The 12,268-nt window shown below is 42.0% G+C and overlaps 1 protein-coding gene across 1 annotated transcript in view; it reads right to left on the reverse strand.

Annotated features, from left to right (window-relative positions):
* The window catches only part of CDC42BPB (CDC42 binding protein kinase beta), a 709,648-nt gene that overhangs the window by 406,498 nt on the left and 290,882 nt on the right, over positions 1-12,268 (reverse strand). Inside the window, exon 13 of the mRNA XM_078660224.1 lies at positions 4,833-5,075. Coding sequence (XP_078516350.1) covers positions 4,833-5,075 — 243 coding nt within the window. The remainder of the gene's footprint in view (positions 1-4,832; positions 5,076-12,268) is intronic.

A 12,268-nucleotide genomic window follows, 5' to 3' on the forward strand; every position in this document is an offset into this window, starting at 1 on the left:
AATGCTGTGCTTTGGCAGAGTCCGAGACAGAGACAAATACATGTGCAACCATCAATCCATCCAACAGCTTTATTAGAACAATAAATAAGATCATAAAAGCAAATACATAAAATCACACTTAATTAGAAAATCATTAAAACAATGTGTTAAATTCCTGGCCTTATTTACATCCTAATAACAAAAGGCCATATGACTCTTGACATGAAGAGTGCATTTGAGAAAATGAGCCAACGCTAAAACAAATCAGTGATGAGCTCAGTGTCTATAAGTACAGTAGCGCAGGTCTTCATTTGGTTAGCCCTGACCATTCAGAACTGGAATTAGAAAGCATCTTGTGAAAAATGAGTAAAATCTAGAGAGAAACACGAAATGCACCAAGCTCTGTGGAGACCTTTCATTGCTTGGGCTAACAAGGATGCAAGAGGATTCATATTGCCCAAGGGGAAAGCATAGCTGCCATATAATATACCCAATCCTGTATCTACTTAAGAGACCTCTGCCCCAAGTGCTATGTTACAAACCCCAGATAAGGCTCTAGCCATAGGGTGGTGGGTTGGATTAAAATGTAGTCCTTATTCTTGACTTGGCTAATTCTCCTGTTTCCCTTTCTCGTCGCCTCATTTCAAGAAACAGTTGTTTCAACTGGGATCTGTCATCCTTGCGCAGCCCTTTCGGCCTAAGGAAGCAATTTGGCCTACCCAATGAACAACACATCTGTTTGGCATAAGCCAGATACAGAATTTGGAGACTCGTGCTACAAGATAAACAGTCCTCAATTATATCCCTATTAAGCAGGGCTTAAGGATTGCTCAAAACGGAGCACCACAGTAGAAATGGGGCAGATTAAAGTGATCCTCAACTTACTCCAGGCCAAGCTCCTCATGCAATATAAAACGTGGGCAATTTGGCGGGAGGCCTAAAGCCTTCTGCATATTCTTTTTACCTCCTTGGAGGCTAGGCTCATTGGAGGCTAGGCACCTTTTTGTAGCCCCATTCGCTCGAAACATAAGTTAAAACTGGGAGATATTTCTTCCTATAGACTTGAAGAAAAAAAACATTTTAAAACGAGTGGGGCCAAAGGGTTTCTTACCAATAAAAGAGGCCAGGTTAGAAATGAACCTGAATACAAACAAGAAATGTAATTATTGCCCTGGATATACATGCTGACAAGGAACCCTGCCAATCAAAGGTAACCTCAAATTGAGAAAAATTCATTAACTCTTATTATTGGATTACTATCTATGCTCAAAGTCGGCATGTTAACAATCCTTGGTCTGCAGCCTGTGCAACCTGTTCATTAGCTCTCGGTCTCTGGGAGGCACTATGCACGGACTAAGCACAGACTGGAAAACGTTCACTAGAAAACCTCCTTTGCAACTTAATTTGCTGTGTCTACCTGTAGTCACTTTAACTGATCCTCAGTCTAATTTTTTGCCCCTTGCTTTAATCGCCCATTCTATTTTGATCCCTCTTGCAGTTTCTTGTTTAAACTAGAGTCCATGCATAATGAATTTTACAACTACTATGCTCTCTGAGCTAATCATGGAGTATTTTACCTCCTGCTTTACCATGCCACTTTGCTTTCCCTTGCTTTTTAGGTCTCGCGACCTATCAATGCGCGCAAGCGCATTGAGCGGAGCGAGAATTCAAGTGCTCAAAAAGCTCGTCAAACCAAGGGCTTTTTGCTGCGGTTTTCTTTGAGTTCACGTGAATCACGTGACCAAACAAGCAAGCGCATCAGCCTCCCTCCCTCCCTCCTAATTGCATTTTTTCACGGCCGCACAGCACATCAAAGGGCTTCGCCTAGCGTGCGCTCTGCGGCTTCTCCTCCCCTAATTAATCATGGCTGGCCGGCCGTACTTTCAGTTTCCCGGCCGCTCTTGTTTTATCTCTCCCCCACTGTATCTGATTACTTTGCGCTGTGCCTCCGCTGCAACACGAACTGCGTCAATGTGACAGTGGTCTTTATATCAAAAATTTACTTTTAGAGATGTGATGTCTTGCGCTCGCCTCAACTAATCGCTTTCACAAGTTTGCTTTTTTCCGCAATTAAAAAACAATCCTCCTGCTACACTTAAACATGGTGTCTCTTTCACTTTACAGCATATCACGCTAGTTCCTCTTTCTTTCAGCGACGCTCCACATTCATTTACTGTTGCATTTGCGCATTGACACCAAATGCACAGACTGTCTTTTACAATCCTCATGGGGGTGTCAAGTGCTCCTCTCAACCTTCCTTCATGGGTTTGTTCTCCTGACTGCTTTCGCAGGATCTTGAAGTTCACGCTGCGACTTTGTCATTGAGCCGGCAAGTCGTCGCCAAAATTATGTTGTAATATGAAGCTCTGGGACTAATAAGCTTGTAATTAAAAGGCTTTATTAAGCTTCATGGTCAGGCGTGACTTCTCCCCACGCCAGCTCAGGGCAAACTGCAGACGAGTAGAACGTCAGGCTCATTTCAGTAACCACTGGAACAAACAAGCATTGGCATAGCCAATAGGTCTCGCTTTTTACTTATAAGGTCCCAAAGGCGAGACCTATTGGCTATGCCAATGCTTGTTACACCTTCTTGCCTCCTTGCACTCGTCCTGCTCTGTTCATTCTTCAGCTTCACCTTGCTACAGATATTAGACTCCTTGTGCTTGTAAGGCTGCTTTTTAGTCTACAGCTTTGATATTTTGTGTTGCTAGTCCTGCACTGCAATTTCTACTTCTGCCTAACCTATGCATGTTAACTTAGAGCAATTGTCTGTTGCTCACCTTGTAATCATCTTGAGCTCCTAGTACTTTGGTAAATATACTATTTTGTCCTAATTGGTGTATAACTGTTGCATAGAGATTGACTCATAAATACTAATAGGCCATCCCGGTTCCGTTATTACAGTGCAATATTGCTCTTTTGCTAGGTCTCTCCAATGTGCTTCCAGCTGGACCCTTAGGGGTTTGTCCCGTGTATGTTTGTATATTATTAATTTGTGCTCTAGGGTCAAGAAACCGAATTACTTCAAGCGCCGCCTTTCCATGGGGCTCGTAAAGTAAGCCTCTATAAAAGTGATATCCTCAAAGACCTTGAAACGGGGCTACAGAACATTCACCAGACAAACTTTCCAAGTAATAATACCCTATGAATTGCTAAGACTGAGGGAATCTTCTTCAAAAACAATGTCCCGTTAATGAAATAAAAAGTTTCAACAAAACAAATAGTTATGCTCAACAGCACAACTCAGCCGACACAAGGTCTACAACAATATAGGCACTACTAGCATTAAAGTAAACAATAACCCAAAGGCTTATGAATCACTGACGATGTCAGCCCAGAGAACAAGACAATAATTCTCTTATTAAGATATTTGTAATAAAAGATACCCAAAACCCTTACTATAATTATTTCACATAACTTGTTTGCTATCGATCAGGGTTACAGAACAATAAGGCAGGCACAAATGTTTGTACCTGCATTCTGCACAGCTGCAGCATTGGGTTGGCTGTTGATCCAGGGTATGAGACGGACCAGTACTACCCTTACGGGGCTCTCTCTCAAAGTGTCTAATCTTCAATAAAGAGTTCTCAGTGGCTCAAGATTCGACTCTGCCCAACCAGGGTGATTAAGCCCAGGTGTCGCTGCATAGCAGCTCTGTTGCCATTCTTCCCAGTAGTATTTCAGTACAAAAAGGGCACGATTCACTAAGATTAATGTATACTCATGAGCAAAGTTTACTATTTTCTGGTATTCACAAACTCCATGTTTCATTTTACTAATAGTAATAATACAATTGTAAGACTCACCAGGCGGGATGGAGAACTCTGCACATAAAAGATAGGACAGGCCAATCTTTTTATGTGCAGAGTCTTTGCAGTCACATAATTACAATTAGTCAAATTAAACTCCGAGTTTGTGAACATCAAAAAAAATTATAAACTAACACAAAAGTGTACATTTACCATTGTCAATCAGGGCCAAATTATTTAACTCAAGTGTTGTTGGTTACTGAACTTTCACAATGTGCAGAAGAAATCTCTTGACACAGTCTCCACGGGGTTCCAGGTCACCTAAACTGCCTCCTCCATAGTAAATTTATTTGCCACCATGATCTCTTAGTAGGGACTTATCGCCCTTTCTAAGCCGAATACTCAGCTCTTATGAGACTCACTCCCTGGGAAAGTAGAAGAGCAGCCCTGCTACCACAATAGAATGAACGACAAACATAACTTGGGCTCCACTTGCATTTTCATTTTCTCCAAGAACTGTGAAGCCAGAGCCAATTGAGTATAGTCCCTGCCGGTTACCAGAAATAGCTGACCTTAAAGATGATACACAGATAATAAATGTACATTCAACTCTGTCCTTTGTCAAGGATGATTGGGTTCTGTTTAAACTGATTCCATACCTCATGTTCTGTACTACGGGCAACATGTTGTCTAGATAATAAAATAACTAAGCAACCTTGACTCCTATACACATAGAGAAGGTGAGGGTTTGTCACATTAACAGTAGTTGGAAAACAGACTAAGCAATTTTCCATTTCCAAAGTGTCAAGCAATTATATCCTTTTATAGAGCATGGACAGCCTCACTCAATAACTATAAACAGCTCCAAGGGTCTATTGGATTCCCCAATCTCTTTTTCACTCACTCAATAAGGAGGCAGTGATAATAAAAGACAGAAAAGGTGTAAGCTAATTGCACTTTAAGTGGCTAACAAATTTATCCTTGCATTGCTTTCAAATTTGAAAGGTTATTTTATCAGGGAAATTAAAATCTTTAAGAGCAATCAAATATTAATAATTGCTATAATAATCAACATAGCTCTACTACGTTTGCCCACATTTTTACCTCTTTTCTGGCTTTCTCAGATCTGCGGATTTCCTGTCGCATCCCGTCAACCTTTTGCATGGCAACCTCCACCTCTTCCTCTTTGTCACGAAGCTGTCGAGAAAGCTTTTGCTTTTGAGAGCGCAGGTCTGCCATCCTCTCATTCAGCTCAGAAAACTCTTGCATTGCAAGTTTTCGTTGCTGATGAGCATCCTTCAATTCTTTGGTCTGAGATTTTAACCTGTCCAGAGCTTCATTAAATTGCTAGAAGTAAAGAGATGGAAATTATTATTGTATTACTCCATTTGAACATCATATGAAATACATATTTGCAGCTGCTATGATATCGCAATCTTAGTGAAATTCTGTGCATGCCAATCTTCTGATGCCATTTACTTTGATGTCTGCTCGTTTTTAAAAACAATTGCACTAAAGTAATCACAACCATATTTTTGTGAAGGCTTCTTCAAGCTAACTTATTGGGGCCCTGTGTTTGTACACTACATTATACTGGAGAGTTACGTGTTGCAAGCTTTGCCAGATTTTGAATGGAGAGAGTGAAACGGAGACGTTGGTGGGAAGGTAATGTGCCCAGAATTACATACTTGGGTCACGTGTCCAAGTCTCAATTACATTTCTGTTGGTTCTCACAAAGGTCTGCTATATTTCTGGCTTGTCTGCACTGTTTTCAGGCAAAATATTGATTAATCTGTACATATGTGAAATGCAAACCTATGGTATGCTTAATCAACATACTTTGTTCTGACTGCTGTTTGAAGTTATCCCAGCACTAGGTTGCAGCAAATGCATTTCTTCGCAACTTGGACAAACCAATTCTCCCTAGCCCAGGTAGAATATTAATGAAGGTCCATATTGCCCACACAGACAGTGCACCCACAGGGAAGGAGCCGTACCAGTACAGGAGGTGGGAGGAGGAAGCAACTGGCAGAGTGGTCTGTTCTAAACCTACTGCTGAGGCTGAAGCAGCAAAGAAGTGCACAGCCACACTCTGAGCTAACAATCGTGGGCTCCTGTAATAGCACCCAAATTGTGCATGCCAAGTGTGCTTCTGTGGAGCAACTGTGAGGCAGGCCCAGCTAAAGTTTTTTTTGGGCTAAGGGCGACCAATCAACTTCCACTGTCTGTAAATTCAGCTCAGTATCCTTACCCCCATCCCCTCTCCAGTGAGAAAACTGTGTGTGCACCTATGAGAAAGAGAGTGAGGGTGTGTTTCTTCTCTTCCAAAGAGAAAGACTGATACTGCTGGCCAATGGTGGTCCTGGCATACGGAGACCATCTGGCTAGTTCTAGGCAAATCGTCCTTGGATAATGGGTGTCAGTTGTGTGAATAAAAGCTTAGCTAGTCATGGCAGGCCTAGAAGATAATACAATCCTAACGGTGCTCTCAAATGACATTTTGCCCATCACCTTCATAACAGTGGCCAATATCTGACAGATTAAGGGCAGTCTTTGCAGTAGTGTGGCTACCCCTAGCATAACAGTTGCCAATTCTTAAATTGTGGACTTTCCTGAAAGCATTCCTGCCATTCTGATAGAACAAAGGCCCATTAAGGACATATTTTGGGCATTCAAGATTTCTGGATATCCATGGCTTAATTGAGATGGAAATGCCCAGTACTTGATTAAAAATGGTAATGAAAGACAGAACCTGCCTAAGTGACAAACCTGGATTTACTGAAGACGATAAGCTGGAATTATAGCTTTGCTCTTGAAAATGGTTTCATGTATGTATGTCAAGTTTTTATTTGGGGATATTGGTCTTTGTTATCGAAAATGAAAAGCTAGTATCTAACAGAAAAATAGATTTCTTTTCAGACACTGGCAAGCAAAATTTGGGACAAAAAGGTGACAATTCTGATAATTAAAATAGCTAATTGAGTGAATTCATCATTAGTTCAGAGGTCTCATTCGTGATTGTGGGCCAACAATAATGGAAAGAACTTGCTGTTGCAGAAAGCCACGAATATAGGGCGTCAGTAATGAAGTCAAGGAGCATCTACCGCCATTCAGGACTTGAACCACATAATGCCGGGGGATGTCCAAGGCTTGAGGAACTCAACCTGGAATCTTAACACAAAATCGTCAACAGATTGTGCACTTTTTTCAGCCTGATAAATGTTACCTGGTTGGAAAAATAGTCTCTAACTTGTTAACTACGAACAATAACTCCTTATTTATGTTAGTGGCAGAGGCTGGAATTAAAATAAAAAGCTTGGGAGAAACTATTTCAAAGTACATATACATTTTCTAACTGCATTGTATTTGCAATATGTTTTTCTTCCAAATGCACTGCCAAGTTAGGATACCTCTCCCAAATGGCACTGCATTTGGGAACGAGATGTGTCTTACTGTCGTACCATTGGGAACCATTTATACTTTGTTTTCAACTAAGAAGAATTTTATAGCCATCACACTGTTAGACAATTGTATGACATTTTCATTTTTAGTGCAGGCTTACAAAAGTCACTTGTGTGTACGAAAATCAAGACAATTAATATACCTATAGATGAAAGAGACCGCAATTGGCTATATAAGAATTGCATAGAGAAAAAACGAAATCTGCAATTTTCTCAGAATGGGGACTGTAGAAAAATATTCTGGAAATTGAATCAGAGAAGTAAGCAGAGGTGGAATTAATAAGTAGTATCATCACATTAGCGCTTATGTATGAGTCGAGCATTTACAGAAATAATGTTGTGCTGGAAAGATGGCAGGCGAAATGACACTTGCACAGATACGTAGGAGGGATATCATTGAGAAAAGAAAGAGAACAGTATGCTCAACTTTCCTTCGCTCTGGAAGAGAGAGCTAGATTATCCTCGAAGCTTAAAGCACAAGGCCAGATTTAATACCTGCAGACATGTTATGTGCCGGCCTAAGGCTGTGGACAGAGTAACGGGTAAAAGTTTTCAACTCCGTGATGTCCTCAAACTCTATTCCAGCATCCTGATGACCTGCAATCATAGTAACCTTTCATTATAATGGTAGTAGAATGTCACCAACTAACTACAGGCCAATACCCCTCCTTGAAGGCGTGGGCAAAGTGTTTGGTGGAATACTACTAAAGTACTTTACAGGGATGAGTTGATAAAAACTTCACTCCTGTTGATGCCCAAGCCAGGTTCCAGAAAGCAATTTGAACAAATGACTAGGTTATAGGGTTGCATATGACTGGCATCAAAAATACTAAAATACTTAAAGTACCTGTGTATTTATTCTTCATACACCTGAAATCGGCTTTCAATGTTATCAAACCAAAGTGTGGCAAGTTCTCCAGAAATTACGAATCAAGAAAACCACAGCTACAGCAAATCGAAAGTCTACATATGGATACTAATTTATGCTTCTAATTTGAAGCATCTATGGAATGCAGTGACTCCTCAGTTCCTGCAGGCGTTCTTCAGGGGTGTGCCTTGGTTTCACTTTTATTTTGCCTCCTATTAAATGACGTAGGAATCTATTTGGTGAAAGAGTCCTGACATCCCGAAAATATGCTATAAAAAGATAGTAATCCTTTATTTTGTTGATGACAGTGATTCTATTGCTGACGCTAAATGCCATGCATAGGCTGTAGCTAACTTCGAAAAGTATTGTAAAGTTAAAGATCTCCAAACCAGTTCCTCAAAATAGAAGATAATAGCCCTGAAACGGTCATCCCCTCTAAGGAAGTCACTAGTGGTAAGTGGCCACGTGCTTGAGAGCGTACCAATGCTCGACTATTTGGGCATATGTTTCAACCACAAACTGAACTGGCATGATCATTTAGACAGGTATGCACTTACTCTCAAACGAACATCTAATGCTGCATTACGTCTTACAGATAAAATTGGTAGCTAATCGTTGGGTGTATTACTAAAGATCACCAAGAACAAAGTAGTTGCTGCTGCAACACATGGAGCTGAATTGTGGGGCTACACTAATACCAAACAAATGTTAATAATAGAAAACAGCTTCCTAAGCAAAAGAGTTGCATACAATCAATAAGAAAATATAAAATGAAAATAAATCTTTGAGTGCGCTAACCTCACACAACGTTTATCACTTGAGATATTTTCGACTCTCCGAACTATTAAAATATTTTGAGATTACTGCACATTAAGTGCTTGGATATATGCATGTGGACAATGCATACCACATACTAATGGCAATGGAAATCATATATACATAGCCATAGGTATAGTGGGATTTGACATCAAAATTCACGCTTGATGGTGGACAAACTGGTCTGGAAAGATAATTAATTAACAATATCCACGCTTTCTCCAATCCTGAAGCCTTGAAAAGGACCCAGGCTACCTAGCGACGCGGAGGGCGACATAAGTGTCTGCTCCCTACAATATACCAATAATGTGTAACAAATATAAGAATGGAACTTCTGTGTAAAACCATATGATGAAACAAAAATGATGGAAACGTGTATAATGGTATTGACTTCCAAGGAGAAGAATTGAAGAGGTAATTGAAAAAGTGTTAGGAGTGTCCTCACTTTCAAAATAAACCAAGATGCATTTTTTTTAATTGTTTTGCATGTATTCCTTTATTTTTGGATAGGTAGTTTAATGTTATGACAGAGATCAAATCTACCACTTGATGTACAAACAGCCATATATAAACAGCTGACAGGTGTTTGCGACATAGCACAACGCCAATACCACAACCCTTGGGCGGACCATAGACAGGGATTTGACCTAGGACTAGATACAATTAGACAAGGCATATACCAAGAAGATGATATCAGAACAATGATAACTTTTACTAATGACCCTTGAGAAAGCCCCAGGCTCAATAGCCACAAGGGGCGAAACACGTGTCTTCTGTTTGAATATGGCTGTTTGTACATAGAGGTGGTATAGATCATCTCTGTCCAATATCTGGAGAGGTGTCCACTTCACTGGTGCCCGCCAATTCCTCACACCAGATTATGCTGGGGTCTAGGGACTGCTATTCCTCAAGGTCCAGTGCCCCCCCATACCTTCCCAAGTCCTAGTCTGTAAGAATAGGGCTCAGGCTTCGGTCTGGAGGGCAAAGCTCCAGTCGGCACCAGAGTCGCGAGACGCTCTTCTGGCTCTGTGATGGAGTTGGGAATGAGAATGGGGACAGCGCCGGGAGCGGGGCTATCGGGACCGGCTTTGGGGAAGGCCAGATAGTATGACTGACACCGGTCCGGATCCACTTGTTGTTCCAAGGGACCAGAATGGTGCAGAGGGTAGACTTGCTGGTGGGTAATAAGTCTCCCACCACTACGCCAAACCCCCCCCCCGCCTCCCTGAATCTACAAGACCTGAAGGCATGCCAGTGGGGATGGGATGACCAAATATGAGGTGCATGGACTCATAAAATTTCCAGTGTTCGGCAGGGGTCACTCCGGCTCTTGGAAAACTCAGGGAGGCATTGAGCCATTCCAAGCGCAGGCTCAACCGCAGAGCCAGGCACTGAATGACAACCCAAGCACAGGCTCAACACTGGAACCAGCCAGGCATTGAATGACAATCTTCCCTGGTCTCGTCGGATGACTTTGACGGACAGGATGATGTTGAAGACCTTTTCGACTTCTTACTTTTCTTCTTTCTGTGGGACTTACACGAACACCTGAACGACTTCTACTGCCTAGGATCGATGGCCCCACAACCTATCCTGGGACCTTCCTCTCGATCAGGATCAAGGACTTCACAGGTCGAGCAGAAAGGAGCTTGAGGGACCACTCCTTTAGGGCTTTGGGGTGCATGGCACAGCAGTCGATGCAGATCTTCGCATTGTGGTCGTGTTCCAGGCAGCAGGGGCAAACAAGAAGCGGGTCCGTCACCGACATCTGTCCATGACAGGTGCAGCAGGGCTTGAAGCTAGCTTTCCTAGTGGACATTCCTGCCACACCTGAAGAAGATGTAAAAGCAACTTTGTGAGAAAAGGTGCAAAAAGGAGAGTCAAAAAATGACTGGGTGTAGCTCAGACCGGATCTGCGCTGACTGGCACGGAAAGAAAATAACTGACATCTGGGTGATGCATATATAGGTTGGGCACAAAGGTATTGCTCCCAAACAATTTACGGATCCAGTCTGATGCCTGGGATAATTCCAAGGTAAGGGATGTGCGTCTAGAAAACTATCAGATATAAGCTCCAGTCAAAAACAATTAAAAAAAGCAGTGCTCTGTTAATGGCAGCTACTTACAAACCATATCTTCAAATCATCAAGCTCAGAGAAACGACCTACTAAAGTGACAAACCAATGACCGCTTAACAGTGCTAAGAACTTTCTGCATTTCAAAGCAAAATGCTAAAGTTTCTGTGAACAGGCAGAATGTTTTGTACTGCACTATTTTAGGTGGAAAAAGGGAAAGCTGCTGACCTGTTTTAACTAAGAAAACCCAAAGGTGATGATGGACGGAGCGTTGACTGTTTTAACTTGCACTGCTGAGTCCAGTAGGTTGTTTTTCTCTGAATATTTATTTGTGATGCCTCAAATTAATTTAGCATATCAATTAACTGTCCCATCGAATTTAATAAAAAGGTGTGAGGCACCTTACTAATGGAGATACCAGATCTCAGTCCTATCATTTCCACTTTGCAAATGCATGTCTAATCTCAACTAACCAGCCATTTGCGGAGACAGATGAGAAGTTCTACTTTACAGTCCGCTTCTGTAAGCCCCTAACAAATGGGTTAATTCTCCTGACGTCTGAGTGTTTTAGTAACATTTCTACTTCACAACTTGTCATCAATACAAGATGAAGGTTAATATGGGCAGTGCTAGGAAAGGATGAGTTGTCACTGTGTCGCCTACAACTGACTGGAAACAGGGAAAGCACAAGTAGTAAGAGACAATATCCATTTGGAAAAGGTGTGGCGCAGTGGCCAGGGTGACTGACTCCAGAACCTGGGGGCTCACGGTTCGATCCCTGGCCCTGGGGGCTTACGGTTCGATCCCCGGCTCTGGCGGCAGATTAGCCCAGCACCATGTGATTTTGGGCAATAGCTTGCTTAATCTTCCCGACGGCCCCCAGCGCCTAGAGACCCTTACGGGTTATTGATCGCGCTTTACAAATGTGGATTATTATTTGAAGAGAATCACTTTGGGAGTTGGTCTAGCCAGACATGAATGGGTCGCTGCATATTCCCAGCTCCCACCAGTCCAGGAGGCTGGGCCCTCTGTAACCGAACACACCAAGAAAGGACACAGCTTCATGCTGAATAATGCTCAGGTCCATCGGAGGCTGTACTATTATGTATAGATGAAAGGTTTTATGCCTGGTGTTGTATTAGACTTGCTCTTGGGCAATCTCTAGTTATAGGGTGGCAACTAGGTTGTGAAAATGACTAGCCTGAAAAAGACATCTATTGTTTGGAAAAGACAATTTCAAAGCGCATGTGACTGACTGGCTCTGTACCTTTACTTTCAGCTACGCTATCTTCTCTTTTGGTTAGAAAGTATTTCTACCAG

Source organism: Lissotriton helveticus, chromosome 9 (genome assembly GCF_964261635.1).
Source record: "Lissotriton helveticus chromosome 9, aLisHel1.1, whole genome shotgun sequence".
NCBI classification, from domain to species: domain Eukaryota; kingdom Metazoa; phylum Chordata; class Amphibia; order Caudata; family Salamandridae; genus Lissotriton; species Lissotriton helveticus.